General features: G+C 35.9%; 1 protein-coding gene across 8 annotated transcripts in view; it reads right to left on the reverse strand.

Annotated features, from left to right (window-relative positions):
* The window catches only part of STXBP4 (syntaxin binding protein 4), a 174,895-nt gene that overhangs the window by 106,314 nt on the left and 50,505 nt on the right, over positions 1 to 18,076 (reverse strand). For all 8 annotated transcript variants that reach the window (XR_012130687.1, XM_073235410.1, XM_073235411.1 and 5 more), the window contains one exon: positions 895 to 984. Coding sequence is in view for 7 of the 8 variants with exons in the window: in XM_073235410.1 (XP_073091511.1) it covers positions 895 to 984 (90 nt within the window). In the remaining variant the exon portion in view is untranslated. The remainder of the gene's footprint in view (positions 1 to 894; positions 985 to 18,076) is intronic.

The following is an 18,076-nucleotide window of genomic DNA, read 5'->3' on the forward strand; positions in this document are numbered from 1 at the left end:
GAGGTTGGAATTTAAAAACTAAGGTAAGAAATTTTTTTTTTGGTGTAAATACTTTGCTCTAATAAAAATTAAATTAATATTTAATTATTTCTCTTTAAGAATTTTACTTATTTCAGAAGATAATTAAAGGTACTTTAAAATACATTCTTATGGTGTATTAATAGTAAATCAAGTGGTCATGTTGCTTATCTTGAAGATTTGGAAAATATAATGGGTTCTGTAAAAATAAGGGTAATTTAAATTTAATATTTTACTAAAAACAGAATGAAAATTTATTAAGAGAATTAAAATCTTAAAGTATATTTGGGACATACTGTGTTTTTTCTTCCCTTAAATCATCTTGTCTTAATTCCAAATTATGTTAATAAAACAAGATGTCTAAAGAATGCCGATGAACATGGGAGAAATGTATTTCCTAATGAACATTGGAGGATCCTAAGTTGCCATGGGTTTCTTTATGGGCTCCTCATCCAGTCTCTGTTGGATCCTCATCCTTGCCACCAGCGTGAGGAAAAAACAGTGGTGAGAAGTAGCCAGATGAGAAGGTACGAGCAAAAACTGCTGTTAATACTGCTTACATGGATATTGTGAAACAAAAAGAGTAAGTATGTGAGCTAAATAATGAACTCTCTAAAGGCCTACTGAAGAAACAAATATGGTATCAGTATTATATCAACAGTAACATCAAATATTTGATATTTACTTGTTCAACAGGCCTGTAGAGAATTGATATTTACTTCTAATATTTGATGTTTATTTCTAATAATAGACACCAATATCATATCAATATTAACATTAAATATTTGACATTTATTTCTTAAAAATATAATAGATCATTTTCTTTGTTTTATTATTTTCTAAACAAAATGTGAGGAAGCTAAATTGGAGATTTACCTTAAGTGTATTCACTTCTTCCAAGGCATCATGTCTTTCACGCTTAAGTCTTTCCTTTTCATCTGCTTCTAAGGAATCACAGGGAAGATGCTGTCAACATTAAAACATAAGAGAAAAGTTATGCATTAGATGCTAATTATAAGAACTAACGTAAAAGGCCTTTCTGATGAGTTTTCAGGTTTTGCATTCCAATAACAAAATTCAGTTTCTTACTTTGGAGTCATTTTATTTGATAAAAGAAAGTATTAAAGTAATCTGGGGTAACTTCATTTATTTACATTCTTGTTGCTTATAATGGAATTTAAGAGGTTATAAGATATACAGACTTTCTTGTCATCTTTATGATTATTTTAATAATATGATTATTTTAATAATAAAAAACTTTGTTTTTTGTTTAAAAAACAAAGACTGTGTTTATAATGTCAAAAAGATTTTATAAGTTTCCAATTTAAACTATTCCCCAAAGACATCCACTCCAAGTACATGGTAGTGACTAAGGCTGACAAGAGGCAGGACATTGTTAACTGAGGTAGTTTATGTGAACCCAGTAAAGTATATTTATCAATTATGTGTCTTGTTTTAATCAAATGAAGTGTAATGTAACAGTCAAACAGCTTGAAGATTCCTGCACAGAAACTGTGGATTTAAGATATTAATAATTCATACACAGGTAATGACAAAACATGGCACAGATGACAATTTCTTTCCTAGTATGATCTCTGACAGTTAATACAAAATGAAAAACAATGACAATCTAATCAGAGATAAAAATCCAAGTTGAATTATAGTCATCTACAGGGAGATTATAACAGAACTAAAAAAAAAACAATAGAAAATATAATTTAAAGGATTAAGTGGAGAAAGTGACAGCTATGTAAGACGGCAGGGCCCTTTGGATAGGAGAGGTGAATGCAGTAAAAAACAATAAAAATAATATGAATAGCTTATTAGGAATTTACTATGTGCAGACACATTTAGAAGGATTACCTTTATTCCATTTATATTCTTACTATAACCTTATCTCCATATTACAAAAGATGAAACAGGCTCAAAAGGTTACTAACTTGCCTAAGGTTTTGTAGTTTATAAATGGCTATTTCAATATTCCCATGAAGGTCTGATATTAGTCTGTGATTTTTACTAACCACCCAAGAAAAATCATGGTGGAATGGATATGATAAACTCAGATTTGCTTTGTAAATCCTAGAATAACATAAGTAGGAGTCATTCCTCAAGTTTTAAGAGAAATATCTTCCTTAAACACTACTGGCTCCTTTTGGCCTGACAGTTTCTCCTGGGTATCTAGAGCCACTGTCCATAATTTACATGATCTCATATTTCATTTTTTTTAAAGTACTGTTAATATACAATCTTATGTTCATTTCAAATATACGCCACAGTGCACATTTGTGCTTACATTGTGTTTGTGAATTATTGTGTCCCTTTATCCCCTTCCCCTTCCCCACCAAACCTACCCTAACCTCTCACTCTTGGTAACCACTAGTCACTTTTCAGTCTCTATGAGTCTACTACTGTTTTGTTCCTTCTGTTTTGTACTATTTTTATATTCCACAAATAAGTGAAATCAGATGGTATTTGTCTTTCTCTACTAGGCTTATTTCACTGAGTATAATACTCTCAAATCCATCCATGATATTGCAAATGGAAGGATTTTTCTTTTTATGGCTGAATAATATTCCATTGTGTGTATGTACTACATTTTCCTTACCCATTCATCTATTGATGGACACTTAAGTTGCTTCCATATCTTGGCTATTGAAAATAATGCGGCAATAAACATAGTGGTGCATGTAGTTTTTCAAGCCAGGGATTTTGTTTTCTTCCAGTAAATTCCTAAGAGTGGAATTACTAGGTCAAATAGTATTTCTATTTTTATTTTCTTGAGGAACCTAAATACTGCTCTCCATGGTGGCTGCACCAATTTGAATTCCCACCAACAGTGTAGAAAAGTTCCTACTTCTCCACATATTCACCATTATTTGAGGTTTCTTGTCTTCTTGGTAATGGCCATTCTAACTGGTGTGAGGTGATATCTCATTGTGCTTTTAATTTTCATTTTCCTGGTGATTAGTGATGAGAAGCATCTTTTCATGTGCTTGTTGGCCATCTGTATTTCTTTGGAGAAGTGCCTGTTCAGGTCTGCTGCCCATTTTTTAATCAGGTTATTTGTTTTTTGGTTGTTGAGGCATGAGTTCTTTATTTTGGATATTAACCTCTTATCAGATGAGTCATTTATGAATATATTCCCCCAGCATGTAGGATGCCTTTTTGTTCTGTTGGTGTCTTTTGCAGAACAGCAGCTTGTCAGTTTGATGTAGTCCCACTTGTTTATTTTATTAGTTTCCCTTGCCTAAGGAGATGTATCCAGGAAAAAAGTTGCTCGTGCTTATATTCAAGAGATTTTTGCCTATGTATTCTTCTATGAGTTTTATGGTTTCATGACTTACATTCAGGTCTTTGATCCATTTTGAGTTTACTTCTGTGTATGGAGTTAGACAGTAATCCAGTTTCATTCTGTTACATGTAGCTGTCCAGTTTTGCCACCACCAGCTGTTAGAAGCTGTCATTTTCCCCATTGCATATTCACAGCTCCTTCATCGTATATTGATTGACCATATATGCATGGGTTTATATGTAGGCTCTCTATTCTGTTCCATTTATCTGTGCATCTGTTCTTGTGCCAGTACCAAATTGTTTTGATTACTGTACCTTTGTAGTAGAGCTTGAAGTCAGGCAGCATAATCCCCCCAGCTTTGTTTTTTACTTTCTCAGGATTGCTTTGGCTATTTGGGGTCCTTTTTGCTTCCAAATTAAATATTTGTTCTAGTTCATTGAAAAATGCTGTTGGTATTTTGATAGGGATTGCACTGAATCTGTAAATAACTTTGGGCAAGGTAACCACTTTGACAATATTAATTCTTCCTATCCATAAGCATGGGATAGATTTCCATTTATTGGTATCTTCTTTAATTTCTCTCATAAGTGTCTTGTAGTTTACAGAGTATAGGTCTTTCACCTCCTTGGTTAGGTTTATTCCTAGGTATTTTATTCTTTTTGATGCAACTATACATGAAGTTGTTTTTCTGATATCTCTTTCTGTTAGCTCGTTGTTAGTATATAGGAATGTGACAGATTTCTGTGTATTAATTTTGTATCCTGCAACTTTGCTGAATTCAGTTATTAGTTCTAGTAGCTTTTGGTGGACTCTCTAGGATTTTCTATGTATAACATCATGTCATCTGCAAATAGTGACAGTTTAACTTCTTCCTTACCAATTTGGATGCCTTTTATCTCTTTATCTTGTCTGATTGCTGTGGCTGGGACCTCCAGTACTGTGTTGAATAAAAGTGGCTAAGAGTGGGCATCCTTGCCTTGTTCCCAATCTTAGAGGAAAAGCTTTCAGCTTTTTGCCATTAAATACCATGTTGGCTATGGGTTTGTCATATATGGCCTTTATTATGTTGAGGTGTGCACCTCTGCACCCATTCTGCTGAGTTTTTATCATGAATGGATGCTGAATTTTATCAAATGTTTTTTCAGCATCTATTGAGACAATCATGTGGTTTTTCTCTTTCTTTTAATGTGGTGTATGATATTTATTGATTTACAGATATTGTACCATCCTTGCATCCCTGGAATAAATCCCATTTGGTCAGGTTGGATAATCTTTTTGATGTATTTTGGATTTAGTTTGTAAATATTTTGTTGAGGATTTTTGCATCTATGTTCATCAGGGATATTGGTGTGTAGTTTTTTTTATGGTGTCTTTGGTTTTGGTATTAGAGTGATGCTGGCCTCATAGAATGAGTTTGGAAGTATTCCCTTCTCTTCTACTTTTAGGAATACTTTAAAAAGGATGAGTATTAGCTCTTTAAGTGTTTGGTAGAATTCAGATGTTAAGTAATCTGGACATAGATTTTGTTTTTGATTAACAATTATATTTCGTTTCTGGTAATTGGTCTGTTCAGATTTGCTGTTTTCTCCTGGGTCAATTTTGGAAGGTTGTATTTTTGTAGGAAGTTGTCCAATTTATTGGCATATAATTTTTCATAATATTCTCTAATAATTCTTTGTATTTCCATAGTATCTCTTGTGATTATTCCTTCTTCAATTCTGATTCTGTTTACATGTGTACATTCTCTTTCTTTTCTTGATAGGTCTGGCTAGGGGCTTATCTATTTTATTTTCTCAAAGAACCAGCTCCTGGTTTCATTGATTTTTTTTCCTATTGTTTTTATTCTTCTCTATTTAAATCTGCTCTGATCTTCATTAGGTCCTTTCTTCTACTGACTTTTGGCTTCATTTGTTCTTCTTTTTCTAGTTACTTTAATTATGTTTTTAGACTGTTTATTTGGGATTGTTCTTGTTTCTTGAGGTAAGCCTGTATTGCTATGTACTTTCCTCTTAAAACTGCTTTTACCACCTCCCGATGATTTTGGGCTATTGAGTTTTTGTTTTCACTTGTCTCCATGTACTGCTTGATTTTTGTTTTAATTTGCTCATTGATCTATTGATTATTTAGAAGCATGCTGTTTAGTCTCCATGTGTTTGTAGGCTTTTTTGTTTGGTGTAATTTATTTCTAGTTTCATACAATTGTGGTCTGAGAAAATGTCTGATACAATTTCAATCTTTTTGAATTAACTGGGGCTCTTCCTGTGGCCTAGTATGTGACCTATTGTGGATAATGTTCCATGTGTACTTGAGAAAAATATGTATCCTTATGCTTTCGGGTGGTGTTCTGTAGATATCTGTTAAGTCCATATGATCTAATGTATAGTTCAGTGCCTGTTTTCTTATTTATTTTCTGCCTGCTTGATCTATTGATGTGAGTGGTGTGCTAAGGTCTCCTAAAATGAACGTGCTGCAATGTTTCCCCCCTTAATTGTCAGTATTTGTGTTATATATTTAGGTGCTCCTATGTTGGGTGCATAGATATTTATAATAGTTATATCCTCTTGTTGGGACTGATACCTTTATCATTATGTAATATCCTTTGTCTTATTACTTTCTTTGATTTGAAATTTATTTTCTCTGATATAAGTACTGCTACTACTGCCTTCTTTTCCCTATTATTTGCATGGAATATCTTTTTCCATCCCTTTACTTTAAGTCTGTTTATGTCTTTGGGTCTGAAATGAGCCTTTTGTAGGCAGCACATAGATGGGTCATTTCCTTATCCATTCTGCCTCTGTCTTTTGATTGGTGCATTCAGTCCATTTATGTTTAAGGTGATTATTGAAAGATATGTACTTACTGCCATTACTTCATCATTTTCTGGATGTTTTTTTTCTATAGCTCTTTTCTGTTCCTTTCTTCCTTATATTCTCTTGTTATTGATGGTATTCTTTAGTGTTGTAATTAGATTTCTCTTTTTTGAAATTAATTAATTTGTGTGTGTTTGTGTGCATTTATTTTAGGCTTTAGTTTTATGGTTACCAAAAGTTTAAGAATAGCTTCCTTACTATATAATAGTCTATCTTGTATTGCTGAGTACTCTATTTCAAACACAATCTAAAGGTACTTTTTCCCTTTTCTTCCTTCCCCACATTTTTTGTATTAGATGTCATAATCTGCACTTTTTGTGTACCCCTTGACTGATTGTTTGTGTATTGATTTTGCTTCTTTTTTTTTTTTGTTTTAATTTTGTACTTGCTTGGTGATTAGTTGGTGTACTATCTTTACTGTGGGTTTATTTTCACTGGTGGAAGCTATTTAATGTTAGGGTCATTTCCATCTACAGCAGTCCCTGTAACATTCCCTGTAATACTGACTTACTAATGGAAAATTCCTTCAACTCTGATTTATCTGGAAATTGTTTAATACTTCTTTCAAATTTAAATGATAAACTTGCTAGGTAGAGGATTCTTGGTTGAGGTCCTTCTGTTTCAGTACATTAAATATATCATGTCACTTGCCTCTGGCCTGTAGAGTTTCTGCTGATAGCCTGATGGGATTTCCTTTATAAGTAATCTTTTTTCTCTCTCTGGCTGCTTTCAGCCCTCTGTCTTTAGCCTTGATCTTTGCCATTTTAATTATTGTATGTTTTGGTGTTGTCTTCCTGGGCTCCTTTTGTTAAGGGATCTTTGTGCTTCCATGACCTGAATGTCTATTTCCTTCCCTAGATTAGGGAAGCTTTCAACAATTATTTTCTTAAAGAGACTTTCTATCCCTTTGTCTTTCCCTTCTCCTTCTGGTACCCCTATTATGTGAATATTGTTTCATCTGGATTGGTCATATAGCTCTCTCATTCTTTCATTCCTAGAGATCCTTTTTTTTCTCTGTTTCTCAGCTTCTTTATTTTCCTATTCTCTAATTTCTATTCATTTCAGTCTCCTCTACCTGAATTAATCTGCTCTGAATCCCCTCTATTGTATGTTTCATTTCAGAGACTATATTTTTCAGCTCTTGAGTGGCTCTTTTTCAGCTTTTCTCTTTGTTGAAGTCCTCCCTGAGATCGTGAACTTTTCTGTAAATCCGTGAGCATGTTTATGACTTTTATTTTGAAATCCTTATCAAGAAGATTGGTGATTGCCATCTCATTTAGCCCTCTTTCTGGAGTTCTGTCTTAGTTTTGTTTGGATCATATTCCTCTGCCTACTCACTTTGTCAGGGTCTCTGTGTTTCTTCCTTTGTACTAGATGGCTCTGCTATGCTTTCTGGCTTATAGAGTAATAGATTTATGAAGAAGGTGTCCTATGGTGCTCAGGAGCTCTAAATTCTTTACCTTCTAGTGCCAGGTTCTATTTTGCAGGTGCCCCACCTGTTGGCATGCAGGGAGCAGGGCATCTTTCTGTCTATGCTGGCAGTTTGCTTCAGCTGCTGCCTTTGTGATCAGCTTAGGAGTCTCTGTTGGGCTCACTCTGGGTGAGGCCACAGCAATGGTGGGGCTGCAGGGATAGTGGGGTTGGTGGGCTAATATGCGGCTCTACCTGGGCCAGACACATAGCACTTGGTTTGGACAATCACATGGAGGAAGGAGCTCTTAGGGCATGCTCCTGCAGTTACCTCCACATTGGGCTGAAATGGAGCCAAGGAAGCTGAGAGGCTCTCCCTCTGCCTGTTGCTGACACTGTTGCTGGGCCTAGTTAGTTGGCTCCTGGCAATGGGCACAGGGAGGAGCTTGGGGCTGCATTGCCAGCAAGGGGGATGGAGCATCTGGGACTCCTGAGAGTTCCCAATCTCTTAGGCCAAGGAAGGGCTGAGGAGGTAATGTCACCTTCCCTTTCTTCTGAGCAAAGAGTTCCATCCAACCCTCACCCCTCTGGTACCCCTCCCACTGCTGCTGCCTCTGCTTTGGGTCTCAGGACTGGCAGAGCATGCCTACCCACCACACTGACTGGAGTCTCAGCTTCCCAGAGTGTTTCACCTGCAGCTGGTGACCAATCCTGCTAATTACCCCAGTGTAATGTGGGCTGTGCTCCTGGAGCAGACCTCCAGGGCCAAGTGTGCAGAGGTCCGGGGCTCCACTCCCTCCCTGCTCTGTTTCTCTTTCTCCCTCTGGTAGGCTGGGGTGGGAGGAGGGCTTGGGTCCTGCTCCATCTTGGCTCTGCCACTTTACCCTTTTCTGTGTGGTTTTTGTCTTCTTCCTCAGGTGTATGTGGCATGTTCTGCAGTTGTATTTGGTGTATTTTCCTCTTCTTTGTGTTTTTTGGAGGTTTCTGCCTTGCCTTCCTACTCTGCCACCTTTTTCCAGAACTCATGCTCTTTATCTGTCTCTGTTATTCTACTCATTAGTAGGTATTCAACACACAACAATAGAATTCATCCTTATACTGTTTTAGACTAGTTTTTGTTAATACATTTTCAAATGTAACTATAATTCCCAAAGTGTGTTCCAAAGATGTTAACTAGTTTGTGCACAAGTAAAATTGGGTGATGGTGATTGTAGTAGTAGTCCTTGTGGTCAGGTAAGTTTGAGAATTGTATGATTTTGAAAAAAAGTAACTTTCTTTCCTAAAGGGCTTCCAACAGCCTTGATGTGTGAATTAGCATTCTGAACACCCCAAAAGGAAACATAATAACTTGTTGCAGTTTTTCAATTATTTTACCACACTATACCTCCTCACAACTGTTGCCTTTATTTATTTTGTTGCATCTCATGGGACTAAAGTCTGCAAAGCACATTCTGGGAAATACTGCTACTCATCATTCATTTTGTTATCCTAACAAGTGAAATAAACAATTCAAATTTAAATGATATCTAGAGAAAGAGCTCTAATAATTTACTTTGAGAAAATATGGGTTGGGATTTTAGGGATGTGATCATAAACTTTTGAGCTTAAAACATGTAGTAAATCAGGCTTAAAAGAACCCATGATACCATTGTGGAAGGCAAAACACTAGAATACTCATAGAACAACCACGACTTAAAAAAAATAAAGTGTTATAATGCTACTGCTATTTTAGGCTAAGCAGCAAAAACTGATAGCCAGAGAACTGGCCAGAGATGTTACTTGTGAATTCTTTGAAAAGCCTCTTTATGCTTGGTGACTTTTTAAAAGAGTTCAAATATGCTTCAACTAAGCAAGCAGCAAATAAAAAGAATTGTTGCTTTTTAACTTCGATGATTCCAGATAGGTATCTGTTTTCTAATCTACCTCCAACTCAGGACTTCATACTTCTTCCTTTCTTAGATTCCACATTTCTTTCCTGTCTGGTTCTCCCCATATCATTTGAGATCCTAAGGCCCCTAGATCTCTGTAATACCTGGTAAATTACAATGTAAATCATTTCCCCTTTGCTTTTTCAAGTCTCCTACAGAGATACCAAGAGACACTGTAGGCAGTTATTGGACTGTGCTGACTAGGTCTGATCTAAACCCCCCTTTCACTGTGGCTCCACTATCCTAAATTTTTAGCCACTATTCCACTTGCCACATTCCCAACCTCAATTCATCTTAAACAGAAAAACCAACAACCTCTATGTCACTCTAACTCTATTAACAAAGCCTTCCATTAGGAACCCATTCAATTATGTCTTTTCCTTAAAATTTCTGTGTTCCCTTATTTTCTCTTTCCATTTCTCCTGCTCACTCCTCTTAACTGCTTATATTTTGCTTCACACATTTCCTCCCATCCCCACATTTCAAAAATAATACTTGCAATGTTACCAATAAATTGCTATTTGACAAAATAAATGTCCTCTCCATCAACTTTCTTAAGCTCTTTGTTACATGTAACACTGCTTAAGGCATTTGTTCTTGAAACTTCCTTTTCCATAGTTTTTGATATACCACTATCTCATCTACCCTTCAGAATATTTAGGCTGTTTCTAATGATTTAATTTCATTTCAACTCCTTAAATGGGGAAAGGGAAGTTTCCTCAAAGTTTGTCTCTTTCTCCCTTCTTCTGTACAAGTACTGAACAATCAGTGTTAAGCTTCAACTACCATCCCCCCAACATTCTCAAATCCCTCTCCCGGTGTCCAATTCCTTCCTTCTAGTGGCCTTTTGTTATTCATAGCTGTCAGCATCTTGAATTTACTCTAAAACATTACCCGACATTTTCATCTCCACCTTTCTTATTTCCCTTCTATTAATGGTACCATCATATTATTAATCATCCTAATCAAAACTCTGAAGTTACCTTTATTTAATTTTCCCTTGGTTCTTACATCCAAATGCAAGACTTTTGTATGATATACTTGTTTTTTTAATAAATATCATAGATCTGTCTTTCCATTCCTTTCCATTCTCTTCCCATTCATAGTAACTTAATTCTTTTATTATTCTCTATTTGGAATCTTTTCCTTTGTCCCCTTATCTAGACTACCTACTGGTTTCATTCCCTTCCAAGATAACCAAAATTATTATATGATTACTATTTCTAAAATATTACTATGATTATGTCATTATTCTCACTGATGGCTCTTCACTGACTACTAGTAAAGTACAGACTTCTAAGTTTAACATTTATCCTTTCAGTCCTAACTTCCTTCACTGAACTGCATGTACCCAATTACATTTTAAAAAATAGATTACTCTTTCCTTACCATATATTTTTTGTTCATGCAAATACTCTCATCACTCTCTGTTCATCTCTTGAGCAGATAAAATCCTATTTATCACTCAAAATTCAGTCCAATGCCAGCTCTGCTATGAATCTCCTCTGAATAGTCTAAGTTCTATTATTACTATGGCTTTATCAAGAAATATATATTTTAACTATAGTTATTTGTGTACATGATTTTCCTTACACTATACCCTAAGTTTCTTGAGGGACAGGCTCAAGGTTTATTTATTTGAGTAACATGTGCCAGAGTACCTAACACAATTTCATGCACATTGTAGTTATTCAATATATATTTAATGTTTTACAGATGAGTATCTAATAAAGTTGCTATAAAGTATTTACTGCTACACATAGAGAGAAATACTATTTCTATCATGACCCAGTATAAGTCGCTCATGATATGGTACTCATACCACATATTGTTCACTTTGATATTTTCCATTCTATTCTATTTCACTTGTTAAAATGCTGGTGGCAATCCACTAAATCCATTCAGCAAGAACACAAATTGTGAAAAGTTTACAATTAGGGAATTTACAGTGTTCTTAATGTGATTTTAAGACAGTCCATTTAGGATACTTGATTAGTGTGGTAAACCCATCATATTATAATGGACTATAGTCTGCTGTTGCTAAATTTGGAATTCCACTAAATGCAGGCTCCAACCTTGCTCTTCCTGTGTGTAACCTTGTGCCAGCAGCAGGTGTAGCACTGTATGAATTTTTAATAAAGCAATGATGATTAGAATCACAGTAAGATAATTATATTTTTGGTTCTACATGCCATATTATTCCCAAACAAGAATTTTTTGTCAACTAAACAAAAGTAGAACTGCCTTATATTGACTCATCAATTCTTTATTCTTAAAAGACAACATCTCAAGAAATCTTGAATTAGATAAAATGATGAAAAAAAATAAACTAGTTATAAAAGAGTACATATTGTATGATTCTATTTATTATGATGTTAAGAATAGGGAAAAGTAACCTATACGATATAGTCAGAATAGTGGCTTCACTATAAAGGTGGGAGTGGCAGCTGACTAGGAAGTTGGCACAAAGGAGCCTTTAGAGTGGTGATTACACATGAGATGCTGGTAGAAATTCATTTAGTTACATACTTGAGATTTTTGTACTTTACTATGTGTTCATCTTGCTTCATCAAAAATATTTTTAAAAGATAAGGAAAACACAAGCCAAAAAAAGGGAAATATATGAGGAAAAAAAACACAGTCCCTATAGATGAATTATAAAACTGACTCTTGTTTGTGAAGAAATTGAGAAGAAACAAAGATGGTTGAGGGGTAACCACAGTGGAATCCCCCACCTCCATGAATAGTCAGCATCTTCAGCCACAGATCAATTAATATGCTTCAGATGAGGAACAGACTGTTTTTTAAGCACTCAGTTGCTCCAAATTGGGATTTATACCACACAATAATGAGATTTCTCTATTTGTTCCTTATGGGCTGCTTGACAAGCGGTAACTTTTGTAGTATTTTTCAAACTGTGGTATATGACCCACTAATGAACTGTAAGACCAAATATTTAATGAAATAGAGTTCAGTATTAAATAAGAATGTGATGATGTAGAAAAGATAAGTAATGATTTGAGAATTTTGTGTCAATTATATATGTGAGTGTGGTAAAATAAAATGTATGCTTATTATGGATTTAAGTGGAAAAAAAAGGAAGCCAATATTTACAGGGATATCTTCTGTGTGTTGACAAGCAGAATACAGCAAGAGAAATCTTATAAACTGTAAGTTATAATGTCTATTGCACAACATTTTGATCTGAAGTCACAAGCAGGAAATTATTGACATGTAGAAGACCTTGCACAATTATCATTGCACTTTGCTTTTGCTATCAAAATATCACAGACTAAACACATTCACACCTGTCCTAAAATCTTATTGGTAAGAAGGAAGTAAATTTCTAATTTGGAATACGAATATTTCTTTGTGGTAGCTAAGAAAGCTTTGCATATACTCATTCATACAAAACACTCTGAACTCCCCACTTCACTTATGTTGTAAGCCACCTTTCCTCTTCCTCATCAAAAGTCGATATGGTAGCTTTGAAAGCTGTTTGGCAGGAAAAAAGCAATGCTCTGTGATGCAGTCAACATTAGGTAGATAAATATGTAACACCTGAGAGGGGAAAAAGATGGTGGCAAGAGAAATGAGGCAGAAACTTCCTCCCAAAACCACACATAATATGAAAATACAGGAAATATAATTAATCCTGAAAGAGAAACCAGAAAGAAAGACTGCAACAAATGGCTTACATCTGAGGAAAAGAGAAGGCCTCATGGACAGGGTAAAGTAGCAAAGCTGCCATCTGGCAGGACACAAGCCCTCCCCCAACCAAGCTCACAGGCAGAAGGAAGAAAAACGTAGTGGGAAGGGAGTGGAAGCCCAGGACTACTAAACACCCACCTCTGGATATCTCCTCCGGGAGCAAAAACCCACATTCCCATGGTGCTCTGAAGATTAGAGGGGTTGGAAAGCAAAGACAGGCAGAACACTCAGAGAGACTGAGATTCCAGTCACTTGTGGAGAACAGGTACTCATAACTGACTGTTCTGGGATGAAAGAAAGGTGGGTGCTTTGAAAGACTTCCCAACAGCGAGAGGGCTGTGACAGGGGCATGGATTACACAGAGCTTGCTGCTCAGGAGAAGGAACAGGTGGACAAAATCTACCAGGCAAAAATCAGCCCAGCAGTTTAAGAACTTTTAGGAGTCTCAGGCGCCCCATCCCCTTGACAGGCAATGCAGTGCTGAGGCCTCCCACTGCGATATGCAGACTGCTGCTCCTTCCTCCCAGATGGCACCAGTTCTTGAATCTGCAGCCCCTGCCATTGCACCAGGCCTGCAGAAGGGAAGCCCTACCTATGGAAGCTACAGGGGCTTAATGTAGCAGATGCTTCCTGCATGCTTGGCCCACTGGCCCTGGCAGTGGAGGCAGGCACTACAGCTGGGAAGCAGGAAAGAGCTCTTTCTTTCCAGCAGGCAATAGCACAGCTACCTGTGACCCCTGGCATCGCTCCAGGTGCTGGGCAGCTTGAGTGTAGAGCTTCAGAGCAATAGAGGGTGCTGCCTACACAAAGTTATTATTCTATAGTAACCATTAGAAATACAAAATGACAAAAGAAACTGGTACAAATCAAAATCCCAAAAACACCAGAAAGAGGGCTCAATGAAACTAAAATCACCAATCTTCTTGATAAAGATTTCAAAATAAAAATCATAAACATGCTCACAGAGCTATAGAAAATATTCAGGATATCAGGGATGACCTCAAGAAGGAGACAGAAATTTTGAAAAACATATCTGAAATGAAACATACAATGGGGGGATTTAAAAGCAGATCAGAAGACATAGAGGAGAAGGTAAATGAAATAGAAAATAGAGAACAGGAATACAAAGAAGCTGAGAGACACAGAGAAAAAAGATCTCTAGGAATGTCAATATTAGATAGATAAATACATAACACCTGAGAACTAGAAAAGTGTTACCAATCAAAAAGGAACAATATTCACATTATAGGGGCACCAGAAGAAGAAGAGAGAGAAAAAGGGATAGAAAGTCTCTTTGAGGAAATACTTGCTGAAAACTTCCCCAGTCTGGGGAAGGAAATAGTCTCTCAAGCCATGGAAGTGAACTGATCTCAGAACATAAGGGACCCAAGGAAGACAACACCAAGACATATAATAATTAAAATGGCAAATATCAAGGACAAGGGCAGAGCATTAAAAGCAGCCATAGAGAGAAAAAATATCATTTACACAGGAAAAATTATCAGGCTATCACCAGACTTCTCAGCAGAAACCTTACAAGCCAGAAGGGAGTGGTATATTTAATGCAATGAAACAGAAGGGCCTCAAACCAAGAATACTCTACCCAGCAATATTATCATTTAAATTTGAAGGAGGGATTAAACAATTACCAGATAAGCAAAAGTTGAGGGAATTTACTGCCACAAACAGTCTTGACAGTGTATTTTAAAAGGACTGCTCTAGATGGAAGTGCATCTAAGGCTAAATAGCTATCACCAGGGAAAATAAAACTGTAGTAAAGGAAGCAGACCAATTAATTACTAAGCAAATGCAAAATTAAATAGTCAAGGGATATACAAAGAGTACAGAATATGGCACCTAACATATAAAAGAGTGCAGAAGGAAGAAAAACAAGGGAGAAAAATAGAAAGAACCTTTAGCTTCTGTTTGTATTAGCATAAAAAGAGAGTTGAGTTAGACTGCAGTTAGTAAAAAAGGTGACCTTGATAATTTGGTAATCACAAATCTAAAGCCTGCAATGGCAATAAGTACATATCTTTTGATAATCACCCTAAATTTAAATGGGCCGCATGCACCACTCAAAAGACACAGTGTGGCAGGATGTATGAAAACACAAGACACATCTATATGTTGCCTACAACAGACTCATTTCAAACCAAAGACATACACAAACTAAAAGTGAAGGGATGGAAAAAGATATTTCATGCAAATAATAGGGGAAAAAGGCAGGAGTTCCAGTAATCATATCAGACAAAATAGACTTCAAAACAAAGTAAAAAGAGACAAAGAAGGACATTATGTAATGATAAAGGGGTCAATTCAACAAGAGGATATAACCATTATAAATATCTATGGCCCCAACACAGGAGCACCTACATATGTGAAACAAACACTAACAGAATTAAAGAGGGAATATAATACAATGCATTCATTTTAGGAGACTTCAACACACCACTCCCTCCAAAGGACAGATCAACCAGATGGAAAATAAGTAATGAGACAGAGGCACTGAACAACACATTAGAACAAATGGACCTAGTAGACATCTACAGAACACTCCACCCAAAAGCAGCAGGATACACAATCTTCTCAAGTGCATATGGAACATTTACCAGAAGAGATCACATACTAGGGCACAAAAAGAGCATCAGTAAATTCAGAGGGATTGAAATTGTACCAACTAGCTTCTCAGACCACAAAGGTACAAAACTAGAAATAAAATATGTAAAGAAAACAAAAAAGCCCACAAACACTTGGAGGCTTAACAACATGCTCCTAAATAATCAATGGATCAGTGACCAATTTAAAACGCAAACCAAGCAATATATGGAGACAAATGAAAACAACAACTCAACACTCCAAGTTCAGTGGGATGCAGTGAGGGCAGTTCTAAGAGGAAAGTATATAGCAATACAGGCTTATCTCAAGAAAGACCAACAAACCCAAATGAACAGTCTAAACTCACAATTAATGAAACTAGATAAAGAAGAACAAATGAGGCCCAAAGTCAGTAGAAGGAGGAACATAATAAAGATGATGGCATAAATAAATAAAATTGAGAAGAATAAAACAATAGAAAGAATCAATGAAACCAGGAGCTGGTTCTTTGAGGAAATAAACAAAATAGATAAATCCCTAGCCAACTAATCAAGAAAAAAAGAGTCTACACACATAAACAGAATCAGAAATGAGAAAGGAAAAATCACTACAGACACCACAGAAATACAAAGAATTATTAGAGAATACTATGAAAAATTATATGCTAACAAAGTGGATAACCTAGAAGAGATGGATAACTTTGTAGAAAAACATAACCTTCCATGACTGATCCAGGAAGAAACATAAAATATGAACAGATCAATTACCAGCAATGAAATCAAACTGGTCATCAAAAAACTACTTAAGAAAAAATTCCTGGTCCAAATCGTTTCACTGCTGAATTTTAACAAATATTTAGAGAAGACCTAATACCCATGCTCCTTAAAGTTTTCAAAAAAAGTAGTAGAGGAGGGAATACTTCCAAATTCATTCTATGAAGTCAGCATCACTCTAAAACCAATACTAGGCAAAGACACCACAAAAAAAGAAAACTACAGAACAATATCCCAGATGAGCATAGAGGCAAAAATACTCAACAAAATATTAGCAAACCGAATTCAAAAATACATCAAAAAGATCATTCCTCATGATCAAGTGGGATTTATTCCAGGGATGCAAGAATGGTACAATACTCAAAAATCTATGAACATCATCCACTACACCCAACAAAAAGGACAAAAATCACATGATCATCTCCATAGATGCTGAAAAAGCATTTGACAAAATTCAACAACTATTGATGATAAAAACTCTCAATGAAATGGGTATTGAGGGCAAGTACCTCCACATAACAAAGGCCATAAATAACAAACCCATAGTCAACATCAGACTTAACAGTGAAAAGCTGAGAGCTTTTCATCTAAAATGGGGAACAAGACAAGGATGCCCACTCTCACCACTTTTATTCAACATAGTTCTAGAGGTCCTAGCCACAGTAATCCAATGACACAAAGAAATAAAAGGCATCCAGATTGGTAAAGAAGAAGTTAAAGTGTCACTGTTTGCAGATGACATGATATTGCACATAAAAAACCCAAAAGAATCCACTTTAAAACTATTAGAATAACTGAATTTAGCAAAGCTGTAGGATACAAAATTAATACACAGAAATCTGTTGCATTTCTATACACTAACGATGAACTAGCAGAAAGAGAAATCAGGGAAACATTTCCATTCACAAGTGGATCAAAAGAATAAAATACCTAGGAATAAACCTAACCAAGGAGGTATAAGACCCTAAAAACTATAAGACACTCAGGAGAGAAATTAAAGAAGACACCAATAAATAGAAATACATCCCCTGCTCATAGATAGGGAGAATTAATATTGTCAAAATGGCCATCCTGTCTAAAGCAATCTACAGATTCAATGCAAAACCTATCAAAATACCAACAGCATTCTTCAACATACGAGAACAAATAGTTCTAAAATTCCTATGGAGCCACAGAAGACCCAGAATAGCCAAAGTAATCCTGAGAGGGAAGAATAAAACTGGGGGATTTCACTCCCCAACTTCAAGCTCTACTATAAAGCCACAGCAATTAAAACAATTTGGTACTGGCACAAGAACAGGCCCACAGGTCAATGGAATAGAATAGAGAGCCCAGATATAAACCCACACACATACAGCCAATTAATATATGATAAAGGAGCCATGGACATACAATAGAAAAATGACAGCCTCTTCAACAACAGGTATTGGCAAAACTGGACAGCTACATGGAAGAGAAATGAAACTGGATTATTGT

This window comes from Manis javanica, chromosome 4, assembly GCF_040802235.1.
Source record: "Manis javanica isolate MJ-LG chromosome 4, MJ_LKY, whole genome shotgun sequence".
In the NCBI taxonomy this organism is placed as follows: domain Eukaryota; kingdom Metazoa; phylum Chordata; class Mammalia; order Pholidota; family Manidae; genus Manis; species Manis javanica.